The sequence below is a fragment of the Physella acuta genome, unplaced genomic scaffold, assembly GCF_028476545.2.
Source record: "Physella acuta isolate Inbredline_101_S28 unplaced genomic scaffold, ASM2847654v3 ptg000078l, whole genome shotgun sequence".
Lineage (NCBI taxonomy): Eukaryota > Metazoa > Mollusca > Gastropoda > Physidae > Physella > Physella acuta.
The window spans coordinates 902,391-921,240 of record NW_026731598.1 but is presented as its reverse complement, the minus strand read 5'-3'; the positions used below and the strand labels follow the sequence as shown (position 1 = coordinate 921,240).

The following is an 18,850-nucleotide window of genomic DNA, read 5'->3' as shown; positions in this document are numbered from 1 at the left end:
TTTAATTGATAATGATGGTAGGTTTAATTGTATAAGAGTAGGTTTTAATGAGGCTAAGTTGAAATGTATAATGAGGGTAGGTTAACTGCATACAGTGGGTATATTTAATTGTGTATAACATAGAAACAGACTTCCATAAAGTTTTCTTGTATTAAAAAAAATGTAAACGCTTCTAAAAATTTTTATTAAACACCGTTTTAGCCTATTACTCTTAGGTGTAACTACAAAGTGGGAAAATTTTATATTTAAATTTTTAGTTTTTTTTTTATAGAATTAGAATACCCCTCATTTATTTTTAAGTTATTAAAATGTTCCATTTTGTAATAGATTTCAGTTTAAAATATTTTTAAATTAAATATTAGACACATTTTAGTGTCCTGTGCAAAAAAAAAATGTTAACATAATTCAGCCCTTCGCATGACACCACTAGATAGTGCATACAGTTTAATTATAAAAACTTGTTTGCTCTAGATAGTGCATACAGTTTAATTATAAAAACTTGTTTGCTCTAGATAGTGCATACAGTTTAATTATAAAAACTTGTTTGCTCTAGATAGTGCATACAGTTTAATTATAAAAACTTATTTGCTCTAGATAGTGCATACAGTTTAATTATAAAAACTTATTTGCTCTAGATAGTGCATACAGTTTAATTATAAAAACTTATTTGCTCTAGATAGTGCATACAGTTTAATTATAAAAACTTGTTTGCTCTTCAGTGAATCCTTGAAGCAAGTTGGCTGTATATGTCTGGGTGTCTTAGCTATGGTGATAGTAACTTTAGCCTTTGATTGAAAACATCAACTGCTGGTAGTAGGATCAAACTCAGCTGATGTCAAGTGTCTTTCAATTCAACTGCCGGCCATAATTTCTGCTGAGATGGGCTAGCTGTTGGACCATTGGACTTGTGATACCATGATAATAGAAAAGCAATACAATTATCAAGGAGGGGGCTCAATGCATAATCAGTGTGTTTTTTTTAAATGGTCACCTCCTCCCTACCTTCTTGGTGAAGCAGTTCAGATGTCAAAAAATTTCTTAAAATCTGAATAGTATTTTTTGAGGAAATTTTTGTTTTGAACGTAACAGCCAAATATTGTAGAGGCATGAAATTGACTTGCTTTAGCCTTAGCAGTTATACATTCATGACAATTATTAACATTTTATAACTTGCATTCATCATGACAATTACTATATTATATTTGCATTTTTAATATAGCATTTTAAAAAGATACTTTGTATTATTTACAAACTTCCAAGTAAATTGTTTACTAAATTTTTTTGGAAGATATTTCTAGTTATAGAATAAAAATTGTGTGTACTGTATAAAGCCTCAGCACACATTCTGTACTGAGGCATTACTCAAACTGAACTTACTTACGTTTTATTACAGAATTATAATTTATTGTATTTTTTTAATGAGAACAAAATCTTAATCAGCGATTAAATGTTGTACGCTACTAGGTTTTTTTTTAAAGTTTCCATATCAATTAAGTAAACAACTTTCATTAGCTGCTTCAGTTAACATTTTGTAGCTGACATTTAGATTCAATCTGATCAAACAGCCAACTAGGAACAAATGTCTGAGTGTTATATAAATATAAGAAATATTTTTTCTGTTTACATTTCTTTTACTGAAGTAATGTTTTAAGTCTACCTATAGTCTGAAAGTTTTTAAAACAATTCTACTATAACTCCTGCTATAAAACACTATAGTTTAACAAGAATAACAGTTTATGCTATGCCAGAACAATTATAAAACAAAATATAAAACAAATCATTATCGATCAAAGAAAAGTGGAAATGAAATCCTTTATTCTCAAGGCTTTCATTCTGATGTGTAATCCATGTTCATTTTATTTATAAATATGGCAAAATGAATTTAATGTTTATGTATAGATGCATGTTACATTTTTTAAAACAAACTTCAATTACAATGTTATTTGTTAACTTTCACGGAGGCATATCAATTATGTACTTTTTTAATGAATACATTGTTATAAATGCCAAAATACTCTTTGCTCTTCTAACTCTTCCTAGTTTGTCAATTTTTGCAGATTGAGCTATCCATTTCAGCCTAATCTCCCCAAAAGTTAAACTAAATTTTTACACTCCTTTTAAAACAATTCAGTATTTCAGTAATTATTCTGCAAATGGTGAAGGAACGGCTGAACTAATTTAATCAGGTTTCAGCTCCAAGTTGGGAGATATCAATGCCAGATTTTGGTAATGCATTTTTTCCCCCATGATGATTGTAGTTTTTTTTAATATCTAAAAGAAATCAAATGCATTTAAGTTTCATGACAGCAGTTTGTTGTGATTAAATTTGGTCTGTGTGTTGTGTTACACTTTAATTCCATATATTTACTTCCCTTATGACTTCCTGAAAAATGTGGTACGGAAACACTGTTGTTTAACTGAAAGAAGTCAATGTTGAAGTATTACTTCTACATGCTGGGAGTTGCACAGAAAATGATTTCTCCTGACATCAATGGCTAATTTTTCTAATAATAGCATCAGTAATAACTTGTAATTGTAAGCATTTCTCTTTTCATTATTGTATAGATAAAAACTTCTTGGTCAGCCATCTTGATAATTTCAACAATTTAATTTCAACAATTTTAACACACAATAATTAAGCTTCAAATAAGCTTGTTTCTATACATTAAACAAAGTTTTAAATTTCTTGTAACTTAAAAAAACCTGTCAACTCAGTGGTTTCTATGGACATGATCCAAATATAGGGCACTTTCTGTGAATAATCCTAAGCACTATGTACATCTGCATTTACTTTCCCTGATGTGTCAGGTACTAACAAGGGCTGGGTGGACTCAGGAACATACTCAAGATGGCCTCAAAGTTTATAGAATTAGCTATCATGTCATTATCTTGATCTTATAGGTACAAAGATGCACAATTGTTGATCTTATTTGAATTCATGGTATATTGGTAAATAGGGCTATTCATTTATGGCACAAGGTTGATGTGTCTTCATGCCCCTGCCACTATGCTGCCCATTATTCTTAGGGTCAAAGCATTATGTGAAACACAGGGTAGAGCTTTTGATAGAATTTGTTTTTTGTCTAACATGTATGAAGGTTTGTTAAGTTGTAAAAGACAGAATAAAGCATTTAACAAGTGATGACATTATTTGAGTTGAAATTTTATTTAAAATTTAACACAGGTTTGTCAAATGTCTATGAGACGAGCAAGATTAACTTAAATGAGGTTCTTTGTATATTGTCTTTTTATCTATAACCTCAGAACAATGGATACTGATCACAAATAATCTCCACATACAGCAAGACGCAACAAATACTACACCACTTTCAACATAGTACTATACTGAATGTGGACAAGAATCAAATCATTTAAAATACAATTTTAAAACAAAACAAAAAAAACCAGACTTCCCATTTTAAATCCAAACCAAAGCACTTTTTAATAACGAACAGTGGTCCAGCCATCATCTTCTTCATGTTTGGCTGAAAATAAAAGCAAACAAACATCAAATAAATAAGATATAGCGTAGTTTTAAATAGTCACTCGACACCAAAATAAAATAGTCTACTTACTGGGCTCTCTAACTTCCCTCTTTTCAACTCCTCCCCTAGGTGGGCCATCAGCTGCTGAATGAAATAAACTTTTTTATATTAAGCTACTTCAACACATAAAGCCTTAACTAATGCCCAGCATTTTCAAATGACCAAATGAAGAAAAATAAGTATAAATTTTATAAATAAAATAAAAGTTGAGTTCACTTCAAAATGCACATTTTTTAAAAATGTTTACATTTCTCTGGGTTAACAAAATAATGAAATCAATAATTAATTAAATTAAGATTCTAACAATATCAAATAACTCACGTTTGCCTCTCCAACTGTCTTCTCTCTCCCCTTTTCTTTCTAGTGGAGGACCACGCCTTTCATCCAAATGAGGTGGTCTTCTATCATCTTGCTGGGGCCTATCATCTCGAAGTGGCCTATCATCTCTAATGGGCCTTCTTTCAGGAACAGGACCCCTTCTGTCTGAAAAATCAAGTTTTCTTTCATCTCTGTCGAACCCTACACGTTTATCATCTCGATCAAAGCGCTTCTCTTCACGATCTTGTGGTGGTCCACCTCGCCTCCAACTACCTTCAGCGTCTCCAAGATTCCTCCTGGGCTCTTCTCTTGGGATATCTCTCGGAATATCTCTCGGAATATCTCTCGGGATATCTCTTGGGATATCTCTAGGAGTATCTCTAGGAGGTGCAGCATCTTCACGACTCCTCCAGCTCCCACCTGGCCTAGGTGGTCCATCTCTAGCTGGTGTCCTATCTCCTCTCCAATCATCTCTGGCAGGGGGTGGGGCTCTGTCATCACGCCTATCCCTCCAGCTATCTCTTTGAGGCTCCCTTGGACTAGATCGCCAGTTATCAGCTTCTGGCCTGATTCTGTCTCTGTCATCTGATCTTCCACCTCTCCAATCATCTCTCGGAACACGGTCATCTCTGGGACCACGATCATCTCTGGGACCACGATCATCTCTGGGACCACGGTCATCTCTGGGACCACGGTCATCTCTGAGACCGCGGTCATCCCGAGGGCCACGATCATCCCGAGGGCCACGATCATCTCTGGGACCTCTAAAATCTCGTCCACCTCTGTCTCCATCAGTAGCCCTAAAGTCACGCTCTCTGGGTGCATCCCTAAAATCGCGATCGTGATCATCCCTTGGAATACCACCTTTAACATCTCGAAGTGGTCGAATGTCCCGGTCTTCTCTGTCTCTGCCTCTAAAGTCTTCTCTATCTCTAGGAGCAGCTCTAAAGTCTTCTTTTGGAGCAGCTCTAAAGTCTTCTTTATCTCTTGGAGCAGCTCTCAAATCTCTAAAATCTCTTTCTTTTATTGGCTCCCTCTCAAAAGCTGGCTCTTTTGTTATCTCTGCGTCCATGTCTTCTCCATGGTCCTCTTCACCTGCTTCCCTATAAAACAGAATTTTAAAATTATATTCGCTCTCATAATAAATTAAGTATGTAAGTCAAACCAAATAAAATGATACAATACAAAATTAATTGATCATATATACAATTAGGTTAACAAAAAAATTCTTACCTTCTAGCCCTCCAACTATTTTCTTTTTCTTGCTCCCTTTCTCTCCACCCTCGTTTAGGTTTCCATGCCTTACTTTCAGATTCAGGCTCATCACCACCAGCACCATCAGCACGCCAGTCGGCATCCAATTCTTTGTCTTTAACCACTGCCACCCTTTCAGGAACTTTGCGCACATCCAGTCTTAAAAGTAAACATTTTAATATGTTCAATTTACTTTTCAAACATATAGTACTTTATTTAAGGGACATTGTAAGGGACAAAGTGTATTGTGCATGTCTAAATAAATGTAATTCCTTTTTAGCTAGACTGGCTTTTTTAAAAATAGCTGTTGTAAAATATAATATTACATACAGAGATGTAAAAACACCCCTTAAGAAAAAAAAAAGAACCAATTTTCTTTTACATGAGGAGCCAAAATTTACTCAACATTTCAAAATATAAAAATAATTGGGTCCTAATAACTTGTAACCAACTTAAAGCAGTTTTTTGTTAATACTGCACTACACTAATCATGAGAATAATGACCCCAACTGATCTTTGTCACATGCATCTGTGTGAAAGCTAAAAAAATGCAGGTTTCTGTGGTAGCAATGTGGTTGAATGATACATGTTTTACAGGGTTCGTACTGCTTTTTGAAAATAAAATTCCAGACTTTTTCCAGACATTTTCCAGACTTTTTTGGAAAAATTCCAGACTTTAGACAGATAATGTGTTAGCGAATAATTTTTTAAAATAATGCACTATTTGTACTGTCTTTATAATTACTTATACTAAATTGACATTTATTTTAGGCAATTGAGCTATATTCATATTGAACTTTCTCTAGCCAAATTGACAGAAAATCATTTTTTCTAAGTTTGCCTATTTCACCCTACCTAAAATTTTAACAATTAAAATAATTGATTAAAATGATGCAACTATATAGTTTCCAATGTAATCTGTTAATGATCTAATTGCTTATGTTTTCAATTAAACTATCATTAAAATGGTATTGGATAGTGAGAATTAATTACTCTAAAGAATAATAATGTAATGTATTAATTTAGGTCTGCTCTTGTTAAGTAGCCTAAATAAATATAGGCTACTTGTAAAAAAATGTGGAGCAAAAAAAAAAAAAAAAACCACATCATTCACTGTTTGTGCTTATAGTAATAGCCCAGAAACGGGTCTGCAATAAAAAAAAATTGCCGGTATCCTTTCCCCCCCCCCCCCCCACAGACACACACAACACGGTGAAGGGGTCACTGTGAGGTCATAGTAGTCTAGACTTCAGTATGCCTGTTTAATACGTCATAACATGAACTGTGCTGTGACTTATACCCCTCTCCCACCCTCCTTACCAAGCAGTACCAACTACCCACTTGGGGTCACGGTGAGTTCACACAAGTGACCGATGTTACAAGGAGGGGCGGGGTAGTCTAACTTTAGTCGTCAGCATTTGCAAAGATTTCAAAGACAGTTTAATGGAAGGTGGATTAAAATTAAAGGGGTCATCCATTTATGACGTCCACATGGAGGGGGGAAGGGGTCGGAAGAGTTTGTGATTACATTCTAAAACAAATATAAAAATTGTATCTTGCGAGTAGAAAGTAAAATTAAGACGACTGTGCTGGTGTTTTAAAAACCATCCCAGCGTGTAAACAAAACACGGTATTTATATCTGCCCTAACATTATTGCAAGAGCAGGTCGTCACACTTTTTGAAACCCTCCTCCCGACTTTCCGGAGTGTGACGTCATTTATGGACGACTCCTAAATAAAAAATAGTACCTCTTTGGTAAGCTGAAGCAAACAGAAATACAGCTATGAACCAAAGGAGGCCTTGCGACTTATTCATCTTATAAATGCTAATATTAATCTAAAGTAAGTGAACGCGTGTGGACAGAGGGTGGGGGGAAGGGGGGAGTGGGGAAAGGGGGAGGGGGGGTCTAAAATCCGAAAAATTGTTGTAAGTCATAAATGGATGACGCCTTACAGACTGATAAATTATATCTAAACTACCACTCACACATCTCCCCCATAATTTTTGTTATGACTGCCTACAAGCAAACTCAAACGATGAAAAAATAGCGGGTAAAATCGAGAGCCTAACAATTCTGAGGGCGACATTATTTCATTAAATGACAATTTTAAGTACTTGTAACACATTTACACGGGGTCAGTCGCGCCACAAAATATCTCTTCCCTCCCTTCCCCTCTTCTCCCAATGACGTAGTAACTGAGCATCCTTTTTTTTTTTTGCGAACCAGCGAAAAACGTCACAACACAGTGTAAAAAAAATTGGAGTAAATTCACTTAAAAATAGCAATTTTTGATATGGAAAATATGGACTACGAAGTTTTGTTTCTAAAACTAGATTCCAGACTTTTTCCAGACTTTTAAAAAATACAGCCCAAAAACTAGCGATTTTCCAGACTTTTTAAAGTCTTAAATTCACTTTTCTAAATTCAAGACTTTTTCCAGACTTTCCAGACTACGTACGAACCCTGGTTTTAACATTTGCGCTAATAGAAGTTTGATTGCCTGGATACACTTGTGTTCACATGGTCACAAGCTAAACACATCATTGACCACACTGTGAACCCAACCAAGAGAAACACGTGAGGGATGGTTTGTGTTATAGAGATGAGTGTAGTAAGTGTCTGCAAACTTCAGTAAAATATAATGTCAACTGTACATGTCTAAGCACTTTTCTGTTCTTTAAATAATATTTGCCTTTTCAACAAAAAAAATTCAGAAATGTTCTAACTTTTTTTCTAAAATTCAGTCAGCTGAGGTACTCTTCCTCAAAAAGTGAAATCCCATTTTTAAAAAAGCAGTTAAGTCACATATTTGTAAGCAAGAAAAAATTGTAATCCATTATTCAAGTGATCAACCCTTTAAAGAAAAGTCAACCGTGGAGAATGGTTAAGATTTATTTATGCCAAACTACAGTAAAAAACTGATTAAGGACAGTTCCATTACTGAAGTTAAAATTAAGGCATAATGTTGACACTGTCACTAAAGAGTTGTAATTTATTTGAAGATTTTTTTAATACATATTGGACATTTACATTATTACTGCAATAGTTAATACAAAACCCACATTCTTAAGGGATTGTTTGAATTTAAAATCAGGAATAAAATGAAATACAAGATTATAATTTTTTTTTTAAACAGGATAATCCAGTAACAAATTTATTCTGCTTATTAAAACTATTAAAAGGCCAACTTTACTTACTGCCTTTTCTCTTCCTCTCTACGTCTTGCTTCTTTTTCCTCTATTTCTCTTTCTCTGGCTCTCTGCTTGCTTAACTGTTCATCAAGTTTAGCTTTCTTTTCTAAATAGATTCTCTCTTCAGCTTCTCTCTTTTCTTGCTCTTCGCGTTCTTTTTCTTCACGCTCTAAGAAAATTTAAAAAGCTATGTACTTATTTTTTACCTAATTTTGTTTTCTATTCAGTGTGCAATAAAATTGAGAATATGGTGTTCAGCTAAGAAAGTTACTCAAAGTTTTCTATGTGTTTTTAAACAAAAATAGTAATTAAATTATTTTTCTTTAAATTGGTTCAGTCTTAAATCAAACTTCCAGTTGACCAAATGTGGTATGTCATAGGATTTCCTCAACTACCATAAAAATATGACACACTTTTTCTAAAATGAATTTAATTTTGCTTGAAAATTTTGCTAAATAAATCTATTGTAATAAATTATATTTTTGGAAAACATAACATTTATTTAGATTAAGCATAAAGAATAGAGTCATTTTAAAAAAATATTTTTCAACCTATAAGTAGTAACAACAAAGAAATTGTGGCTCTAGCAATCAACGGAGCCATACAAATGATAAAAATTTGAAGGAATGAAAACTTAATGACTAGCTCAGTATTCTAATTCACTCAAATCACACAATATATTACCTCTCTTGAGCAATTCATCTCTAGCTCTTTGTGCAGCTTCTTCTTTTTCTTGAATCCATTTAAGTCGACGATCTTCCTTGCGCTTTACTTTACGCTCCAGAAGTCTCTTCCTCTTCTCCTCAGTTAATTGTTTTTCAAAATCTTTCAGTTTATCCTACAACAAACAATTTTCTTTCAAATATAACTTTTGGTACGAAAATCACTAAAACAACTTAATGTTTACGATAAAATTAAATCCCACTACTAACAATACTATTTGGCATTATAGTAGAAAGAAACATTAGGATTTACCTCATACTCAGACTTTTTAGCTTTTTTAAGAGTACTTGTGAAGTTGTCTAAGTCAGCTTTCATTTGAATTAAACGGGACTTTGTCTCTAGCGCATAAGTCCTTTCTTGCTTCAAAGCTTCAATCTGTAAGATATTTTATAATTTAACTATTAAAAGAAAGCAGGAACCAGTCTTGGCTAATTTTATCCTCATCAGATACAGTGACAGAACACTGCTATTGGAGTTCAATACATGAAATTCAACATTATAAGTTATTTCTAAAAAAAATTCAGGAATTTTAGAATATCATTTAACCTATAGACAATTGCTGTATAACAAGAAACCAAATAAACTAGGTAATGATGTCAGCCATTATTTAAGTGATCAACCCTTTGAAGAACAAAGTCAACCGTGGAGAATGGTTGTGGATTTTTTGTATGCCAAACTAAAGTAAAAAACTGAGATATAACATCAGTTCCATTACTGAAGTTAAAAGTAAAGGCAAATAAAGACTACTGTCGACTTAAAAAACAATTCACATTAGACAAGTAAAAATAAACTAGGTAATGATGTCAGCCATTATTTAAGTGATCAACCCTTTGAAGAACAAAGTCAACCGTGGAGAATGGTTGTGGATTTTTTGTATGCCAAACTAAAGTAAAAAACTGAGATACAACATCAGTTCCATTACTGAAGTTAAAAGTAAAGGCAAATAAAGACTACTGTCGACTTAAAAACAATTCATATTAGACAAGTAAAAAATCATACATATCAAACAAATATTTAAATTTTACTATTTTAAAATCTTTTTAAATTTTGAGGGAAACATACAGCTGGTTGACTATGTAAGCCATTATTAAAGTGATCAACCCTTTGAACAACAAAGTTAACCGTGGAGAATGGTTAAGATTTATTTATGCCAAACTACAGTAAAAAACTGAAAATAAACAGTTCTATTACTGAAGTTAAACTGAAGGCAAAGTAAAAAGCAATTTTCTGAAAAAATTAGACTGGCAGGGATAATCATGTCCGAACAAACAAGTCAACTTTACCAATTAAAAAAACTTTAAAAATCTGACAATACCAGAAACCAGCTATAGATGTAAGCCATTATTAAAGTGATCAACCCTTTGAACAACAAGATCAACCGTGGAGAATGGTTAAGATTTATTTATGCCAAACTGCAGTAAAAAACTGACAAATAAACAGTTCCACTACTGAAGTTAAACTGAAGGCAAAGTAAAAAGCATTGATCTGACCACACAAAAAAAAATCACTTCAATAACATTAATGAAACAAATATAATGACAATGTGAGCCATTAATGTAGTGATCAGCATTTTTAAATGTAGATTTGCCAACCGTGGAGAATGGATCTGGATACAATTTATGCCAATTTTTTTAACAATAGAGATAAAACTGTCTTATTCTAAGAAAAAAGGCATAAAGAAAATAATACAAGAAAATAAAAGCAAATAAATGAAAATGAATTAATAGTAAAAACAAAATATGAAAGATTTTTTCACCCCTTACAATCAGTTTTTTTTTAACTGTGTTTAGATTGAAAGTAGTCTGGCGCAAAATGTACAGTGTTATAAGAAAATACTTTCCTGCACTTATAATGAGAATATAATTAAGAAAAGTACAATTATTTATTTTATTTTTGGATGGTAAAGGGTAAAAAAAATCACAATAATAAAACTATAACCCAATATAATAGTGATCAGCACCTAGAAAAGTAATGCCAACCGTGGAGAAAGGGCCTCGCTTTATTTATGCCTTTATGCAAAAGCAGGAAAATAATCCTTAATGCTACTAGCATTAGTTTCATTCCAAAGGCAAATTTCAAGTAAGTTTGATATGTAAATGGTCAAGCTGATAAAAGAAGTAAAGGTTAAAATATTAGATAAGTTTCAGAAACCTAACTCCAAAAACATGCTGTTTCAGAAAACTTACTCTGTCTTTTTCTTGCTCCTCCCAGAATTTCTTGCCAGCCTTTTGATCTTCTTCAAATTGCTCTTGAAGGAGTGGAATTTCTTCAATGCGTTTGGCTCGAGCCAAATAGTCTACCTAAATAAAGAAATTTTACAAATTTTAAATTATTAAAGAATATGCAAAGTAACATCAAACTTAACTTCTGTAGAAGTAATATAAACTATTAATGGGCTAAAATGTAAGACCTGAAATAAAGTCCCATTTTCATAAGTCAAGTCTAATGATTTATTTTTATTTTAAGACTACCATACTTTCATCTTAGTAAGAAGACACCACTAAAAATGTTGATCTTAAAACTCAAACCTTTTTCTCTTGTCCCTTTAGCCTTTCTTGTAACTCTTTTTTCTCCTTCTCCAGTTGCTCAACTTGTTTAGCCATAATCTCGTCAACATCAAGCTCAGCAATTTCCTAAAATTATATTAAAAGATTTAACAATTATTACTAATCATCCAACTTAACATATTTTACCATAGCAAACATAAATGTACTGATAACTGCACATGTAAACTGATAAAAAGTTTAATGCTGTCTTGAAAAAACTAAAACATCTGTTCCTTAAAATTATTTAATCATTTCACTTTCCCTTCTAACTAATTTAATGTGTAAGCAAAATAAATATTTTCAAAGAAAATAGGTAACTGAAAGAAAGAATATTGTTTTTAAATCTTGTAATTTTAACAATAAAAGAAATAAAACTCACCTCTTCATCAATATTTTGCAATATCTTGGATCCATGTGGAGTTTTTCGAAGTTCTTCTAAACGCTCTTTGACATGTCGTCTTTTTATCTGCTCGTGTTCTTCTTGCTGACGTTGCTTGTTACGCTCTTCAGCCTCTCTTTCCAGCCTGGCCATCTCAGCTTCATAAGCTTTACGCCTCTGTTCCTCTGCCTGCTCATATTCTTCTCGCTCCTAGAATATTACAGAAATTTTAATATCAAAGATTTTGAAAAACTATGTCAACTATCCTTTTTCTTTTACATTTGTGTAAATTTACCCTCTGATCTTGATTTTGTTCAAGCTGTTCTTTTCGATTCTCTATGATCTGTCTTCTTTGAAGAATTCGAGCATGCTCTTTTTTGGCAGTTAGTCTGTATGCATTTAAAATATTTGCTTTCAATTCATCTTCCTCAGCCTGAAATATGAAATTTAAGAAAAAATTACAAGGTTGTCACATTGTTAGAAAACAGAAAATTTTTACATTATGATAAAGTATTTTTTTAAAGTTCTAATATACTCACTACAGTGGTTTCTTTTGGTCCGATGATTTCTTTTGCTTGATTTAGTGCCTGAGCAATGTTAATAACCTGGTTGCGAATTTGCTCACTGGGCATACTCTGAATATATGGGCCTTCAGGGATGTCCTCTTTCTGTGATACACCCAAGTCAGTACCAAAACTCAACGATCTTGTACGATGATCAATCCTCACCTACAAAATTTAAGAATTCAATTTTTAACCACACAATACATAGCAATTTATTAAATGCCTAAAAAAAATTTTAAACTATACAGTACCTGAAGCTCTAAAGTCTTAGCAGAATCCACAATGACACCCTCTAGTCTATGCTCAGCAGCAAATGGAACAAGTGATGCAAAACGACTGAACTTGATTTGCTGGTATACTTGAGCCACCTGTAACAAACATTTTACTTTTCTTGAAAAATAGTTTACAAATTTAGCTATCAAGTAATATTTAATATGTGAGATATGTAAATGTTACCCATTATAATAGTGATCAGCTTTTTAAACAGGCCAACCGTGGAGAATGGTTTACATTTTCTTTATGCCACACTACAATTAAACAACTGAGATTCAAACCCAGCTATATTAATGTAGGTGAATCATAAGGCAATATATAAAAAAATAAACTGTTCAACATACTGTTTAAAAACTGAAATAAATATGTGTATTAATTTTCATACAAACCTGTTTAAGAACCCGAGTAATAATAATATCTTCCAGTTGGGGAACATACTGAGCAAGATCTTCATTACTCTCTATAAAATCCACAATTGGTTTGACTTTTTTATACAGGCTTAAAGGATGAAAATCCACTTCAAGATGCTGATACAAATTTTGTAGCTCTGCATGGGCGTATTGAATGCTACCATGCTTTACCTATGAAAAAATGAAATCACAATGAAATGAATTAGAATTAAGATTACTGAATTAAATGTTTACAACGTATTATTGAGCTAGAATGCACCCTACAGTTAGTCAAAATAATATTTGAAAATGGATTTTAACTACAAAATCTTAAGCTTACCAGATCCTTGACCAAAGATTGTCTTGTAGGGGGCGTTTGAAGCATCAGTAAAGTGGCCAACTTTTTTTGCTTTTCAACTGCACTCTCATCCATGACCAAAAGATTTCCAATCACATTTCTTGAAGGTGGGATTGGAATGGCCAAGGTTGCACATAAGACTCTAGAAGCCATTCTGCAAGCATACATGTATAATTGAAAATTGGGAAACAATTGCAAATAAAATAAAAACAGTCATATTTAAATGGATATCAACCTTGATAACAACTGCTTTTATCCAGCAAATATTTTGTAACAAATAAAGCCGATATTACTGGCAGCTTAAATTTCTAAAAATTGTTATACTTACTTTTGAAGTTCATCTTGTGAAAGATTTTTCCGCTGCTCTCTAGATAAGTTAAACAAGCGATGCAACGTACATGCATGAAACAGATGGTTTCCTGATTTAGAAAACACCAGCCCAAGCTTTTGAAAGTAATTGGCCATCAATGATGGTTTTGGCTGCTTTTTTGATAATGTAATCAGCCCATGAATATCTTCCACAGCTTTAAAAGCTTCCTAAAACAGTGCAAGTTAAATGTTAATTATTAACACCCACACAAATTAATTCAAAAACAAAAGAAACTTGGCCAAAAGAAATGGGATTTTAATATTTACCTGCCATAGCTCCATACTTATAGCACTGTCCAGTTGAACTAGGCGAGTCTCTAGATGCATGGCCTGGGATTCTGGATTATTCAAATTGATAGCTGTTTGCTGGTGCTGATGCTTGTGAATGTGGCCCAAGTGTGTACGCAACTATACATTTTAAAAACGCAACATATTTAGAGAAACCAATTATTTTTTACAAAAATTGGATGAAACTAAAAAATTAGGACATGGTGAATACTTAATAGATTTAAATGTAAAAAATTGTTTTTGATTTATTAAAAAAACTACTAGGCAAATTTTTACATACATACCAAATATATGTCTTATAACTTACATTGTCACACAATTTTCTGAATTCAGTCTTTCTTGAATATTTCAAACAAAATTTGAAAGCTGTTAGAGAAAAATATAAATTATAAACATTCTTTTAAATTTTTGTCAGTACTAGAACAAAAACGTTTATTTAACAACTGATAAGTACAACAAACCTTGCTGTGCAATGTCCTGATAGAGTCTTTCCACTCGTGAATTGTTTCTCAACAAATCTAAACACTGCCTGTAAGATTCCCATAAAAACTTGACCCATGGTGTCAAAATGGCACGATCAGTACGGTCCTGAAGGTCTTCACCACTCACAGCTTTCAATAAGAGGCTAGAAATAACAAAAATTGAATCCAATTACTAACCATTTAGTATAACCATTTAAAAACTAGCTACAAAACATGATACAAGAAAAGTTTACATAAGCAGTTGAAACATTTTACCTTTCTGGTGAATCAGGCAAATCCAAATCATCAATATCTACAACAGTTTGGTGAGACTCTTTTCTAGCAGCTTCAGTTTTTTCTTCAGCCAAAGCAATATAATTTTTAACCACTTCTACTAATGAGCTGATGTTGACCTAAGGAAAGTGGTATTTTTTTAAAAATTAAAAGTCTATGATAAAAAAGCATTTTGTTAATTGCAATAACTTCTTGACAGAAAGCAAACAAAAAGGTACCTGCTGACAAATATTTTTGTATTGGTAAAGTCCTTCTTTTGCTATGTGAGATTTACGTAATTCCACACACAGCTCCAAGTACTTCTCCATGATGGGCTCGTGAGTTTTCTGCCATGTTCTGTGCTTTTTACTTTTGATGACATCATACAATGCATCAAGAGCTCTCTGCTTCTTACCAACATCGATGAATTCTACAAATTAAAAAAAAGGTCCTTGTTGAAAAACAAAAGATTTTTTTAATAGGCCTACAGGGCTACTTAGGTTCTACAGTTTAATTTATGGGCACATATGACAGATTTGTATTCAAATCTTAGACAAATTAATTATTAAACAAATTCTTTAAGTCCATTGAGATTAAACACACATCCCCTCATTTCAACCTTGCAGCATAGGGAACTTAAAAAAGTTAATGATTCTGCAAATCATAAAACCCAATGTAGTGAAAGTAAGCCTCAAATATGTTGTGCCAACCATTATGTACCTACAGAAAATACACCCCCAAACTTCATGAGAAATATTTTCTCATGAAGTTATATTACAAATATAACTGAAAATGTTACAGGAATTTGGTTGTATATTAGACCAAAAACTGACCTTCACAGATGATTATAGATACCGATAATAGACTCTTCAATAAAAATAAAATAGGTGTGTTAGGTTGTTAGTAGTATTGTAATCTCGACTAATTTCATGGTTAGAAATTAGGGTTAGGCGTATGGTAGGACCAGGGTTGGGGTTAGGGATAGGGTTAGCATTGACATTAGCCAGCCATATGTGTATTTTGTTAACTACCAGTAAAGCATTGACATTAGCCAGCCATATGTGTATTTTGTTAACTACCAGTAACCTAACACCCCTTTTTTAAAGATTCCAGTATTAGACACCATTGTAAAAATTCTCCCAAAAATTAATCAGAAAGTAGGGCCTAATAGGAATTTAATATCCATATTTTTATTGAGGACTCTAGGGACACTGCTTCCTTATTTAATGACACATACTTAATGAAACAAGGTACTTTCCAAGGAAAAGACCAGGGCCTGTTTGGATTGGTTAGGATAATTTTTACAAGTGTTGTCAATTTTCCATGTAGGCCTAGAGTAAAGTTCCACGCGCGGATAAAACCCGAGTGCGGCCATCGCCTGTTTATTGCTTCGTACAATATTTGTTTTGATGTTTTATACGAAACTACCGATATCTGCTGTAAACCTGTCCATTTCTAAATATATCCAGGTCAAATTCTTTTGATTTTCTCCTTCTGGAAGTCGAGTTTTTAAATTTTAAAGTTTCGAGGTATGACGTCGTAGGCGATTCTAGTTCCCCATATGAAAAACACTAGGTCCCGGATGAGATGAATAAACCAACCAATCAAAGCTTTTTATAACTAGGTTAACTATAAATAGCTTCTACAATATGTGCACCCGATGAAAGTCGGGATTTCGCTATGTGTGACCGGTTGTGGAACTTCACTCTAGATCTATCAAACTGTTATTTATTTCTCTGAGTCAATCTGAATACTAGCCAGCTTACAAAAAAGAATTGCCACCAATCAGCAATGCAAACAAGTGACAGGTAAGACAAGAGATGTGGGTGTGTCCATATAAAATAATTAAGTAGACCTAAATGTCAGGTAAATACCAGCATTTGAAATCCAGCGGTAGACAAACAGTTGTGGTCCCACAGTTCTTAGTAAGTGCAAGAAGTTACGCTTAAAAAACCAAACTAAAAAGTAAGAAATCTGCAAATTTTTGCATCCAGTCAGGGATAAGATCTCAGATCTAGAATAAATCTAAGCCCACATCTAAATTAAGCAATAATCACTCAGAGTAGACGAAAGTTATAAAATGATCGAACTGAAACTTCACTTATTATAAGTATTAAGTAGTAAACCGTCAGAGATGAGCCTCCCCTGAGGAAGGTTCAATCCACCCTCAACCCCAACCCTGACAAATGAAAATCCATATTGCAGCTTGTTCTTGATAGTTTAGTAAACAAAAAAATAAAGCAAAGAAATAATACCGTCTGCCCTTTTAAGGGCGTTTTCGGGTTTTTGAAAATAGGTAGGCATTTTCAGTTCATTTCATACATCCAGTCTTCAATTAAATGAAGATATTTTAGATAAATAAAGGAATAGGATCAAGCCTCCCGACTCGTGCGAAATGCCGTCCAAAATGGCGATGGTATATGGACGATTTCAGACTTCATTACAAATTATTTCCGATACTTTTACTAGATCGATTACTCATAAATTGCTAAACATTTTAATAATTTTAAATATAAACAAAAAATAACTTACTTAGTTAAACTAGTAACATCTATATCATTTAATTTATTTTCCTTTATATATTTTGTTATTAATATTTAGGAGGTGATAAAAAGATACAGTTTAAATGAAGCTAACTTTGTTGTTAATAACCCAAAGGATGACTTTATGACTGAATGATGATTAAACCATAAAAGAATAAATAAATTATTGGCTCTTTTAATAAAGGGCTTAATAAAGTTAATACAATTTTGCTTTTATCGTTTCTAACTTTGAACTTAGCCTAAAGTTAGACTAGTGTATGATGTACTATAAAATGTAGGCATAAAGCATTGTTCAATATCGATACCACCCATAAATTTGTGACGTGATACTATATCCGGTGTTCTTAACACAGGTTCGACCAATCTTCTTTTAGGCTAAGATTGGCTATGACAATTTAGACAAGGCATAGAGCCTAAGGTTTTTATATTGGCCGCACATTATATCTGTTTATATTGAGTCAAAAATAGGATAACGATTCAAAGGCCTTTTTGTTTTAAAATCGCAAATATAGCCTACAAGAATCCCTAAAATTAAGTAACAAATCTAAGATGGACTCAAATAGCATTATTCATTAGCCTAATAACACTGGTAGTGGGGATTTGGATTACGAGTATGACGATGTAGATATTCCCAATTTCTCACATAATTGAAACAATGAAAAACGCATTAGCTGAAGACTCTGATTGTTAAAATTATATAGGCCCATAGACTATATATTTAATTGGAGGATGGGAATAATGAGATTTTTATCCTACTTGTTGCGTTGATTCAAATTGGCGGGTCTGTGTTTTTGTAACGATTGGGGGGGGGTGGGGGGCGGAGTCTGCTAAGTTGCGTGACATGTTAGTGGATACCATGATTTTCCTTTATAGCGATTTTGTTATAGTTTGGTTTTTCGAAACTAAACACATTATGGGTAGCTCCTTAAAGTGTTCATAACACAAAATGCATTTTACACATTAGTCCAATTTAAACACCCCCTCCTCTCAAATATGTTTCTATATTCAAACACCATTCTCCTAATTAGGCCTACCATAATATGTATGTTGAGCAAATGAAGTAGAGCTCGTTTGTTTCAGAGACCTTGGCATGTGAAGGGATAGTGTGGTCAGCACTATGACCAGCCGGCCTTTGCTTTCCTTAACATGAGTTAGGTACTCATCAGAACTGTTGGACTCAAGGACGTTCTACTGACTTGAACCCAGATTCGAACTAGAAAATTTTAGCAAAGCCACACCATCCCATCAGCATGGGCTATTATTAATATTAAACATTTCATAGAGGTCAGAGGAAGTCCATATTTTAATACCAATGGGGAGTTGTATATCTTAACCATAATTTTTACATGATTTAAACATAAAAGGGATTACTTAA

General features: G+C 33.1%; 2 protein-coding genes across 4 annotated transcripts in view; one reads left to right on the top strand and one right to left on the bottom strand.

Annotated features, from left to right (window-relative positions):
- Nucleotides 1-3,146, top strand: part of LOC131954358 (zinc transporter ZIP13) — a 39,192-nt gene extending 36,046 nt beyond the window's left edge. For both annotated transcript variants that reach the window (XM_059317982.1, XM_059317991.1), the window contains exon 10: nucleotides 720-3,146. In XM_059317982.1, the coding sequence (XP_059173965.1) occupies nucleotides 720-795 (76 nt within the window). In that variant the 3' untranslated portion in view covers nucleotides 796-3,146. The remainder of the gene's footprint in view (nucleotides 1-719) is intronic.
- Nucleotides 3,143-17,349, bottom strand: LOC131954228 (eukaryotic translation initiation factor 3 subunit A). 2 transcript variants are annotated; one of them, XM_059317793.1, is made up of 22 exons: nucleotides 17,188-17,349; nucleotides 15,172-15,362; nucleotides 14,936-15,072; nucleotides 14,660-14,823; nucleotides 14,506-14,564; nucleotides 14,178-14,318; nucleotides 13,870-14,078; nucleotides 13,524-13,695; nucleotides 13,184-13,375; nucleotides 12,773-12,889; nucleotides 12,498-12,686; nucleotides 12,254-12,391; nucleotides 11,959-12,168; nucleotides 11,562-11,666; nucleotides 11,220-11,333; nucleotides 9,286-9,408; nucleotides 8,995-9,148; nucleotides 8,317-8,479; nucleotides 5,097-5,276; nucleotides 3,867-4,966; nucleotides 3,576-3,629; nucleotides 3,143-3,485 (listed from the first exon to the last, which is right to left on the bottom strand). In XM_059317793.1, the coding sequence occupies exons 1-22, from the start codon at nucleotides 17,234-17,236 to the stop codon at nucleotides 3,442-3,444; spliced, it is 4,005 nt and encodes a 1,334-aa protein (XP_059173776.1). In that variant the 5' UTR covers nucleotides 17,237-17,349; the 3' UTR covers nucleotides 3,143-3,441. The 2 variants fall into 2 exon arrangements, with proteins under 2 accessions (XP_059173776.1, XP_059173786.1); XM_059317803.1 differs by having other exon boundaries at nucleotides 3,576-3,626.
- Between the last annotated feature and the right edge of the window lie 1,501 nt (nucleotides 17,350-18,850).